The 11,767-nt window shown below is 41.0% G+C and overlaps 1 protein-coding gene across 1 annotated transcript; it reads right to left on the reverse strand.

Moving 5' to 3' along the window:
* Nucleotides 1-548: 548 nt before the first annotated feature.
* Nucleotides 549-4,871, reverse strand: LOC113589739 (extracellular calcium-sensing receptor-like). The gene is made up of 6 exons (XM_035525419.2): nucleotides 4,636-4,871; nucleotides 4,126-4,426; nucleotides 3,154-3,927; nucleotides 2,685-2,909; nucleotides 2,424-2,547; nucleotides 549-1,483 (listed from the first exon to the last, which is right to left on the reverse strand). The coding sequence occupies exons 1-6, from the start codon at nucleotides 4,869-4,871 to the stop codon at nucleotides 549-551; spliced, it is 2,595 nt and encodes an 864-aa protein (XP_035381312.2).
* Nucleotides 4,872-11,767: the final 6,896 nt, after the last annotated feature.

The following is an 11,767-nucleotide window of genomic DNA, read 5'->3' on the forward strand; positions in this document are numbered from 1 at the left end:
AAAAATACTTAAGAACAACATATTGTCACTAATGTGCTTTGTGTGAAAGATTATGTTGTCAAGAACTTATTTTCTCACATATAAACATAAAACGCAGTACAGTATAAAAATTTATTTACAGGCATAAATTGTAATTTCAGGTTTTTTGGACAAAAGCAGAAACTAACAAACCCATTGCTTACTCCTAAATGATCAAATAATCATAAAATCAGGTCCAGGATTGTTACTGAAAACATCTCATTAAATTATACACATTCTAATACCACACACTAGGTAACAAGAAAAAAACACACACATTTAACTTTCTTCAGGAGAGAGATGCACATCATATTCTGAATAGAAATGTATAATAATATAACAATAGTTTTAGAAAGCAAAATATTTAAATATAACATTGTCACTAACCTCGTGAAAGTTCATTAGGTTGCTAAAAATTTACTTTATAACATATAAACATAAAAATGTTTATGTTTAAAGATTTATTGTTCAGGCTAATAAATAAACCTTAATATAACCCGTAAAGGTTTTTTTTTAAGATGAAGAACATTTTATTGTCTTTCTGTTACATGCCAAAAAGCTTTAGAGGGAATTTTACACATAAGCTGTTTCTTGGTATTCTGCTCTGGTCTAAACACAATTATAAAACACTTGGGAGCAAAAATGCAAATAATCAAACCAAAGCTTGAGGCCAGAATAGCAAATATCTCCACAGCTACCGTGAATTTTCCAGGAGAGCTGACATAAACTGGAATAAAGGTGATCCAAACTGCACAGAATATGAGCATGCTGAATGTGATGAATTTCGCTTCATTAAAGTTATCAGGCAACTTCCGAGCTAGAAAAGCCAAAACAAAACACAAGATGGCCTCAAATCCTATATAACCCAGCACAGCCCAGAAACCTATGGAAGAACCTAAGTCACATTCAAGAATGATCTTTTGCATGTAGAGCTTTAGATTTTTGAAAGGAAAAGGAGGGGACATTTTTAACCAAAGCACACAAATAATGACCTGTATGAGAGTGAAAACAAGAACACTCAGTCTCTGCTGTGGAGGCCCAAACCATTTCATGACATTATTGCCTGGAAGTGTAGCCCTGAAGGCCATTAACACCACTACTGTTTTCCCCAGAACACAGGAGATGCAGAGGACGAAGATGATCCCAAATGCTGTGTGACGCAGTATACAGGACCACTCAGAGGGCCGACCAATGAAAGTAAGTGAACAGAGAAAACACAGAGTCAGAGAGAAGAGAAGCAGGAAACTCAGCTCTGAATTGTTGGCTCTAACAATGGGAGATGCCCTGTGTTTGAAGAAGACTGCAATCGCACAAATGGTCATGAAGACCCCAGTGAGGGAGAACACTGTCAGAATGATAGCTAGAGTGTCATCCCAGGACAGGAACTCAACAGGCTTGGGGAGGCAGCTGTCTTGTTTGGTATTGGGCCAGAACTCAGGGGGGCAATGCAGACAATCCAAAGAGTCTAAAAGATCAGAAATGCAAAGTCAGAATGCGTTCAATAAGTCTAAAACAAGGTCGCTTGTTATTTCATATATAGAGCACATTACAGAAGGAAACAATGTCTACCACAAGTTTTGTAGTCAGAGCCTGATTTCACTACGCAGTGCTGAACACAAAAAAATGTTTCAATTTTTTGTGTCTTGCCTTCTCTTAATGTTTCCTGTTTATGCAATCCCCTTGACAATTGTCCCTGACAATTCTGTGCTTGCCTTATTCATGAGGGGACACTCTGATGTCTGTGTCCAATACTAAATTGAATTAAAAACTATTTTTGAGACCAAAAAGCCATATCAGAAACCCAGTAACTGGATGGGTTTCTCATATGAGTTTTGGCTTCTTCATTGTACAAGTTCATGAAGTTTTTCCTTGCTACTCTAACCTTCATTTTTTAGGTTTTACTATACAGCTAAAACAAAATTTAAGTGAAATGAAAGTTTTCATGTTGCATGATTTATTTATTTATTTTATTTATAATTTGTCTAGGTTACTTAAGTGGATGCTATACTATGCTGGGATGGTCTGCTGTATTACAGAAGATATCACATGGGAATCATGAAACCATGATCATGATTCAGATTTGTGCAATATTACTTGACAGACTATTATATGAAACAAAACAGAACAGCTAAAACAAAATTTACCTCAAATGAAATGAAAGTTTTCATGTAGCATGATTTTTTTAAATTTGCAATTTTTCTCGGTAACTTAGGTCGATGCTATACTGTGCTGGGATAGTCTGCTGCGTTACAGGAGATACTGAAATTCTTTAGTGACTAGCATTAAATAAAAGCAGAATGGAGTCCAAGGATGTTTTCAGCCATGTAAAGAGTGCAAAGAAATATCTAGTACAAGTAATAAAGGTGGAAAAGCTTAATGCTGCATTATGCTCTATGATACACAACCTGTCTTGTTACTGATCTCTCCCTCTGCACATGGTACACAGTCATAGCAGCAGACAGGCCTTCCCTTCTGCACAGCCTTCCTGGTGCCTGGAGGACAGCTCTCACTGCACACAGACACTGTCACCTGGGAAAGGCATTAGAGAACATCACAAATACAAATAATTTATTATGCAAGAACTTTCATTATTTAATGTCTACATGTACTACAGTTTAATGTTTCCCCTACTGTAACATTTGTGTATAGGTTGTGTTATACTGTACCTCTGTCTGTCCTCCCACCCAACTGATAGCACTGCTCATTCTGAACTCCTGCCCTCTTGGTTTCGATGAGTCATAGTAACCCACTGTCACAAAATCTAAAGCACCATTTTCCTTAAACTGCCAGTTTATGAGCTCATAAACAGCCACCGGATCTCCATTTGAGTCAAAATTGAGCTGATAACCATTTTTTGTGGTGAAGTTCACTCTCTTGAGCTGGTTATATATCTGCAGAGGTAAATACAACTTCATAAATAATTCAATTCCTCTTTACAGACTCAGATACACCTAGAGCCCATTTTGGAATACACAATCAAACATATTTCACTACATTTGAAGAATTTCAAGAATATTTATAATAATATTAGTTCCATACAATTGGTAACAAATATTGTTGGTGATTTCAATAATTAGTCAAGCTAGAAACTTTAACTTCTATAGTAATATGTTTTTAAATGAAATAATTTTATACCTGCCATGGTGTGAATTTAATGGTCTTGTCACATAGCACATTATTACAAATTGCAGCGTGGATAGCATGAGCTATTGCATATGTAGCTTTGTAGACCAAATTAGTGATGCGCAACTGAGACGTGTCTGTGTATGGGTTCTGTAGCGTACGGATGTCCTCACTGCCGTCACAATTCTGCACGCCCATCCGCCCTTTTAGACTACAACTGAAGGCGCTCTCCCAAAATTCCGTTAATAGGGGCGATTTCAAGGCTCGTTCTGGAGAGAGATCTAGAAGAAACTCACGAAGACCCGGAATAACTGATCTGGGGATCCCAAAACCTATTGCGCCAGCACATATGTTAAACCGCAGAAAATCTGGATGTGTGATCCACGACTCACTGCCTATCCACTGAAGTGGAGGTAGTGATTGTCGTGCCAGTTCCTCTAAGAGAAACTTCATGTCACCTGATGCAAGAAACGCTACTATTACTCGGGCCGTTGATCTGCGGATGACGTTTGCCACTCTCTCCAGTTTACTGCGTGGTTGTGTCCTGTAATAGGCCTCGGAGTACTCCACACAGATCCCCTCCTCCTGCGCAGCTTTTAGGAACGCTGCCATTCCGTAGTTTCCGTAATCCGTGTCACTGCGCACGGCTCCAATCCATGTCCAGCCAAAATACTTCACCATTCTCACCAATGCAGCTGCTTGGTTTTGGTCACTAGGTATGGTTCTATAGAAGGCAGGAAACTGATGTTTATCGCTCAAACAAGCGCAGGTTGCAGAATGACTCACCTGTGATTGTGAGTGTTTGAAAAGAGCAAAAAACAGTTACTTGAGTATCTTGATTTAGTTATAACGCTGCCCATATAAAACATTTCTCTGCACATCTTAAATTAGATAATTGGTCTGTGGCATAATTTTTTTAAAAGTTTTTAATTACTCATTATTTATTTATTTTAAAATAGCAAGATTTTTTAAAATGATGTTTACCTCTGGAATTCCAAAAAGACCGAGTGTGCTGGCCATTGCAATTGACGGGGTGGAAGAAGATTCTCCTACAAAAGCAGATACAGCGGCAGCTGCAGGTTTTAAACAGGCTTCGGTGTTGTTGAAAACAGGGTCCAATCCATTTGCGAACTGAAATGCAATTTTGACTGACATCGGTACTGCAGAGCACGAGTCGTATATGTGGTAGCCCAACGTGATACCCGGCAGGAGATCTGTGCTGTTGTTGATCTCGTGGATGATGAATTCCAAGGCCCGGGCGAAGCGCAGCTGCCTGAATTCCATGCTGTTTGGAAACACAGTAAAACAGACAAAACCCTAAAAGGGTCAGGCAAAATAACATCTTATTTTGTGTTTACAATAAATAGTACATGGCTTGAAAAACTGGTAGCCTAACAATTTCATTTCTTATTTCTCTTTGTGATTGTAAATAAATGATATGCTCTCTGTGCTGTCTCATGCTGTCTATGATCCACTCCACCCTCACAGACAGACCTCCCAGCGCAGTGTGGCTGTGGTGGCATCGTGGTGTAGGTGTTCTGCTCTGATGTCATGTAGGAATGAATAGAGAAAATCCCTCCAATTACAAAATCTCCATTCATTGACAAAATAGGCATCTGTGGTTCAGTCCACAGCCTGCAGCTGACTGTGTTTGCTTTACATCCTGCAGGGCTGAACACAGTCATCCACAGCACTAATACAAATGGCACCAGATTTAAAGTGTTCTGCATAGTGGGTTTGTTGCTTTCCAGCACACTGAAGGTCTGGATGGCTGCTTCTCAGTGATTTAAATAGCCACCTTGCAATGATGGTCTGTCAGTAAATGTGGGTGTGAACTGAACAGAGAAGGTGTGATTATGCATTCATTGTTATTTATAATGATACCTATAAATTATTATTTTTCTTTAAAAAGTGTAATTCTTTTTTTTTGGTTGTTTAAACAACAGTATTGCATACAATCAAGCTAAACCTATGGCACTTTTACATTTATTTATTTCGTTTTTCCTCATCATCTCACTATTTACCTTACCTTTTGAAGCTCTTAGAGTCTTCAAGTTAGTTTCACAAGGCAAGGGTGCCTTCTTCACCCCCTTCATTTACTTTATATACCAGCAACATCTGTATGGCATGAGGAGCGATAGATGATGCAACAATCAATCAGTCAATCAATCAATCAATATTACAATGCAATCCACTAATAATATTTCATTTATTTCTAATATTAAATCAGTGAAAAGCAAAACAATAACAATATTTTTAGAAAAAAATGCATATATAATGAAGAAATAGTTAAGTCAATAAGGTGATTCACAATGTAATTTTGTTAGGTTCCAGTGCTAAAAGAAAAAATGTTAAGAATTTTTGTTGCCATTTGTCCTCCCTGTCACATACACATAATTTGTTATATGTAGTCAATAAAATTGTACAAGCCATAGTTTAAGTTTAAGAAAGCTGTTCATTTAACAAATTTTCGAGCTTCGGTGTTCGCTGGTGTTGGGTGCTTATGATGACTGTGTGATGGATGTGTGTATTAGGTTTGTCTCATTAGATCATCATCTGGTTGGTTAAGGTAGGCTCTGAGTTCACTTACTTTTGCCTTAGATTATGTGAAAGTCAAGGCTTGTTGTTTAAACCTAGTTGTTAGTTGCTTGTTAGCTGTAATTACTCACTACAGGTGTAGTTTCGCCTTGGCCTTAGGTGTGAATTTAGGGGTGGGCTCAGCACTTATTGAACTGAGTTAAATTAGGATGACTCCTAGAGACACATGTGTCTGTAGCAGTAATTAACATTTGGAGAAGGTTTGGTGGTGCTCTTAATCAGTTCATCTACATCTCACCTACAGGACTTCACAAACTCAGCTAAGTATCTTCTCATTATCCCAATCTTTTTTTTTTTTTCATACATCCACAAATCAAGCATCTGAAATGTTTCACAATTCTTGTCCACATATCCCACAGCTCTCCTTGATGCTATCATAGATGTCGCAATCTCAGCAACCTCACTGACTCACAATGCTCGGCACCATCACATATCATGATGGCAGGAGGGCTCTGGAACTGACAATCTGCTGTCCAGAAGGCTGACTTCATCTCGGCATTAGCATACCTACACTTCCTGGCTCCAACAGAAATGTGGATCACCCTTCAGAACTCGATGACTTGGACTGCCCTGTTCTCTGTCTTTTTATTTATCCATTCTCTAAGGTGTCTTGGCAAGGGTGGTGGCATAGGTTTACTAATGTCTCGAGAGTGGCGTTTCACTCCACTTTCCTTCTCCACTCTTTCTATCTCCTCTCTTGAATTTCATGCCATTACAGTGTCTTTCCCCACCAAACTTCTTATCATTCGTTATCTACCGCCCTCCAGATTCCATAGATCGCTTCATTGATCAGTCAATTCCCCACTGAAGGAAATCCACTTATTCTCCTTGCTGACTTCAACCTTCCATCAGACAAGCTGCATTTCTCCTGCATTCTTCTGCTGTTGACAGCATTTGACCTCACCCTCAACCATGATCCTCTAACTCACAAAAGGGCCAATGTTCTGGACCTGATCTTCACCCGTACCACCACATCAGACATCGCAGTCACCTCCACCTCTTGGACCATCACTTTCTATCCTTCTCTCTCCCTTCCTTCTTTTTCCATCCATTCCTCTCCAATATGTTCCTCCTCCCTCCATTGCAATCTGCAATCCATAACTCCCTCTTCCCTTACTTTGTGTGTGTCTGTCTGTGTGTGTCTCTCTCTCTCTCTCTCTCACTCATCAATGAATCTTCTGTGCCCTCTCTCCTCTAGATGTGCTAAGTCCTCCCCACCTGCCCCCTGGCTAACAAACACTTTACTGCCACAGGAGAGAAATAAGGACTGCAGAGTCAGTGGAGGAAATCTCATGTAGATTCAGACCTCAGCTCATACAAGTCTCTCCTTTCCAAGTTCTCACTGGAAGCAACATCTGCAAAGTCATTCTGCTACAGGCAGAAAATTTGAATCATCAGCATCTGATCCACGCAAGCTCTTCATGATTTTTCTTCTCTCATTAATCCTCCCCCTCCTTGCTTATCTTACTCCAGAGGATTTTATCACCTTCTTTGAGGAGGCAGTTGCAGCAATCCACCAGTCCTTTTCCTCTGTTCCCACTCCTCCAACCAGTGTGCATTCCCCAACACTGACTTTTTCTCCTCTCTCCTCAGATTAAATTCTTCAACTCCTGACCTGTAACAATCCAACTACATGTCTGCTGGATCCAATTCCTTCCACTCTGTTCTAGACAACTGCAAGAGATCTGCTTCCTTTCATCTGTCATCAACTCCTTATAATCTTGATATGTGCCTACTGCATTCAAAACTGCCAGGGTGGTACCAATCCTCAAGAAGACTACACTTGACAGCGTTACCAACTACAGACTGGTATCACTTCTCTTTCCTCTCCAACCCTTGAACAAGTTTATAATCAATTCTCACCCAGAACCAGCTGCATGATCCCAATCAGTCTGGCTACAAACCGGCACATTCTACAGAAACGGCCCTCATAGCAGTGACTGAGAAACTTCTTGCTGCTAAAGCTGCAAAACTGTCATGTTTTGATTCTTCTAGACCTTTCAGCAGCCTTTGACAGTAAACCACAACATTCTTCTTTCTGTTCTCTCCAGGCTTGGTGTGACTATTTCTTTTCCAGCTGGTGACACGCAAGTCTCCAGACATATCTCTGCATGCTTGACTGACATCGAGTCATGGATGATGGCCCACCACTTGAAGCTCAACCCCAGTAAAACTCAGCTTTTGTTCTTCCCAGGTACTCCCAATCCTTACCATAACCTCACTGTTTCCTTTGAGAACTCCCTGGTATCACCATCTGAAGCTGCCCGTAGCCTGGGCGTAACTTTTCACAACCAGTTGTCGCTCAACTCTAATCTAACCCAGTCTTGCAGATTCCTCCTTGACCCTTTCTCACAGGAAGCTACCCAGGTGCTTGTGCAGTATCTTGTGATCTCAAAGCTAGACTACTGCAACTCGCTACATGTTGGTCTTCCTCTAAGAGCCATCGAACCTCTAAACTTGTCCAGAATGCAGCAGTATGACTGGTCTTCAATCTTCTGAAGTTCATGTTACTCCACTGCTGTGCTCCCTTCATTGGCTCCCTGTAGCTGCACGTATCAGATTTAAAACCTTGTCACTTGCCTACAAAGCCAAAAATGGACCAGCTCCTTCATACATGAGGTCAATGGTCAAAGCCCAATCCGTACCTCGAGTACTTCAAACCTCAAGTATGGCTCGGCTTGAAATGCCTTGCTTCAGGTCTCATGGATGACGAGCATTGAGACAGACCTTTTTATGTATCTTGTACTTCTAGCTATCAGCATTCATCCCTGTATTCTAGTTCATTGGTATGTCTGATTCTAACCTACTGTACTAGGATGTATTCTGAGTCAATGACAAAGCACTTTTGTAAGTTGCTCTGGTTAAGAGCGTCTGCTAAATGCCATAAATGTAAAATTGTATTAAGTGTTTACGATGACTGTCTACTAAAAGTTGCTAGGATGAAATGGCCTTTTACCTAGCTCACTTTTAATAAAATTCCTTACCTGCACGTAGATCTCTCTCGGATTCATGTGTAACAGAACACTTCACCTCCAGCAGATTTGTTAGTTTCATGCTGCCCTGAAATCTCCAAAAAACAACTTAGGAAACCATGAGCAACATCTTCAGCACCTCATTAGAGGTGCAGAGGATCTTATCTGTACCCTCCAAGTTATGGCTATTTCTTCCAACCCCAGTCAACTTAACCAGGGTAGGTCTCATCAGCTTTCCCATGTACTTGCTTACTTGCCTGTAGCTCCTGTGTGCTTGGTGATTCTGGATAAGTATGATGGCTCACTAGGCCTATGTCAAGGATTCCTATCGCATTGCCCATTATACTTCAATTTGATGCCTGCTACTTTTCCCACAGATGCTGCAAAGATTCCCCTCATCACCCTTCTCATTGATAAGGCTTTGCAATGGGCCAGGGCCGTGTGGAATGCTAAATCCTCTGCCACATTTACCACCTGCAGAACCTGGGTATGGATACTGCCCTCAGCCATTATCACAAATTGGTGTCTCAAGTGAGCTGGTACTGTGAAGCCAGCGGGGGGGTGTCCATGGTTAATGAATCCCCCTGCTGTGAGGGGATGGCACAAAACCCAGTGTGAACCCCTGCTACAAAGCATTGATGGCTGGTCTATATGTTCAGGCGTGGTATCAGAGCTCATGGTGTCAATCACACTCACAATGAGTGTGCTTCATACTGAATCCATTCCCATTTTTATTATTAATTACCCTGAAAACCTGACACTTCTAGGTTTTCCAGGGTTAGCTAATTATTACCCAGTACTGTCCTGGGCCACAGGTGAACTCACTAAATGGAGCTCTTGTCACTCACATAGTTTAACAACAGTCTGTCTTGCCATAAGCACCAAATCTCAGCCTTCTCATGTTAATGTTCCTGTGGAACATGCAGATTTTTCTAATGTTTTTAGTAAATACCAATTTGCTCACTTGCCTCCTCACTGCTCCTAGGAGTGTGCTATAGACTGGCTGCCAGGTACCACACCCAAGTGTCACATTTTCTCCCTTTCTATCCCTAATTAGCTGCCGTGGACGAGTACCCCAAAAAAGGCCCTATGCCATTTATGGACCTCAGCATCTCCTGCAAACAGCTGAATTTTTATTTATTTATTTTTTTTGTAGAAATGAAAGATGGGGGTTTAAGGCCATGTATAGATTATAGGGAGTTAAAAGCTATGATGGTAAAGAATCACTACCATCTTCCACTTGTTCTTTCAGCTTTGTAAAAGCTACACCAGGATACTGTTTTTACTAAATTGGACTTACTGTATGTTTACTGCAAGGAACCCAATGACTATTTGGTTATGCCTTACAGCTTGGGAAATGTCTTCAGTATTCCAGTTTTTTCTTAATGATGTATTCAGAAATATGTGGAATATATGATATGGGTAGTTATCTATATTGACGACATTTTAGTCTATTCTCCTAGCTTGGAGGAACATATCAAGCATGTCTGGGCTGCAGGAACATTGAGAAATTGGAGAAGTGTGATTTCCACAAGGCAAAGGTATAATCTTTGGGTAATGTCATAGGCCCACAAGGGGTCACAAATGATACTTTGAAACATTGAAATATACCCTGTTCTGCACCACAGAAGCACAAATAGCCTTTAAGGAAGGTCCAGATACAAAGGATGTTTAAAGATCCTTCATAGAATCAGTCCAGTTTTGTACCATTTGCAACTCAATATCCTACACTTTATTGCCAAAAGTATTTGCTTGTCAGCCTTAGCATACATATGAACTTGAGTGACATCTCAATCTTAATCCATAGGGTTTAATATGATGTTGGCACACCCTTTTGCATCTATAACAGCTTCAACCCTTCTGGGGAGGCCAGGCTTGCAGTCTCCGCTCTAATTCATCCCAAAGGTGTTCAGTCATGTTGGAACAGGAAGGGGCCATCCTCAAATTGTTCCCACAAAGTTGGGAACATGAAATTGTCCAAAATATTGGCACAATGCAGTCAGAGAAGTACCGTTCTCCTGGCAACCGCCAAACCCAGACTCGTCCATTGGATTGCTAGATGGAGAAGCATGATTCGTCACTCCAGAGAACACATCCCTACTGCTCTTGAGTCCTTTGTCTGCATGCTGTGATGCTTTGCATTGCACTTGGTGACGTAAGGCTTGGATGCAGCTGCTCAGCCATAGAAACCTATTCCATGAAGCTCTCTACCCACTGTTCTTGAGCTAATCTCAAGAACACATGAAGTTTGGAGGTCTGTAGTGATTGACTGCTGAAAGTTGGCGACCTCTGCGCACTACCTCAGCATTCACTGACCATGCTCTGTCATTTTATATGCCTTACCACTTCATGGCTGAATTGCTGTCATTCCCAAATGCTTCCACTTTGTTATAATACCACTAACAGTTGACTGTGGAATATTTAGTAGCAAAGAAATTTAATGACTGGACTTGTTGTACAGGTGATATCCTATCATGGTACCATGTTGGAATTTACTGAGCTCCTGAGAGCGACCCATACTTTCACAAATCTTTGTAGAAGCAGTCTGCATGCGTAGGTGCTTGGTTTTATACACCCATGGCCATGGAATTGATTGGAACAACAGAATTCAATGATTTGGGTGGAGAGGGAATAAAACCTGTATTCTCTTCCAGTCTGGCTATTTGCTCTCAGGTAAGTACCTGCCTTTGGAGATCAAGGGGTTACCAGCCTACCTGGTTAACACCCTACTGGACCCCCAGTGATACGGTTGCATGATGCAGTTCCTGGTAGATTGCATGGGTTATGGTCCCAAGAAGAGGAGTTTGGTCAACAGCGAGGACGTGTTGGACCTCATGCTCACCTGGCATTTCTACACTGCCCACCCTGATCATCCCACTCTTTCCACCCTTGTTGATGTTCCTCTGTCAATTCTGGGAGGAGGGGGTTGTACTGGGATCAATCCTCCCTCCGACCATCGTAGGTGCTCCTTGCTGAAGTATTAACACAGTCAACATTTTTACTGAAATTGCATTTATCACTAATTTCACTGACTAGTCTCCCTATTTAAACCCTCC

This window comes from Electrophorus electricus, chromosome 6 (genome assembly GCF_041902795.1).
Source record: "Electrophorus electricus isolate QZ-2024a chromosome 6, ASM4190279v1, whole genome shotgun sequence".
Lineage (NCBI taxonomy): Eukaryota > Metazoa > Chordata > Actinopteri > Gymnotiformes > Gymnotidae > Electrophorus > Electrophorus electricus.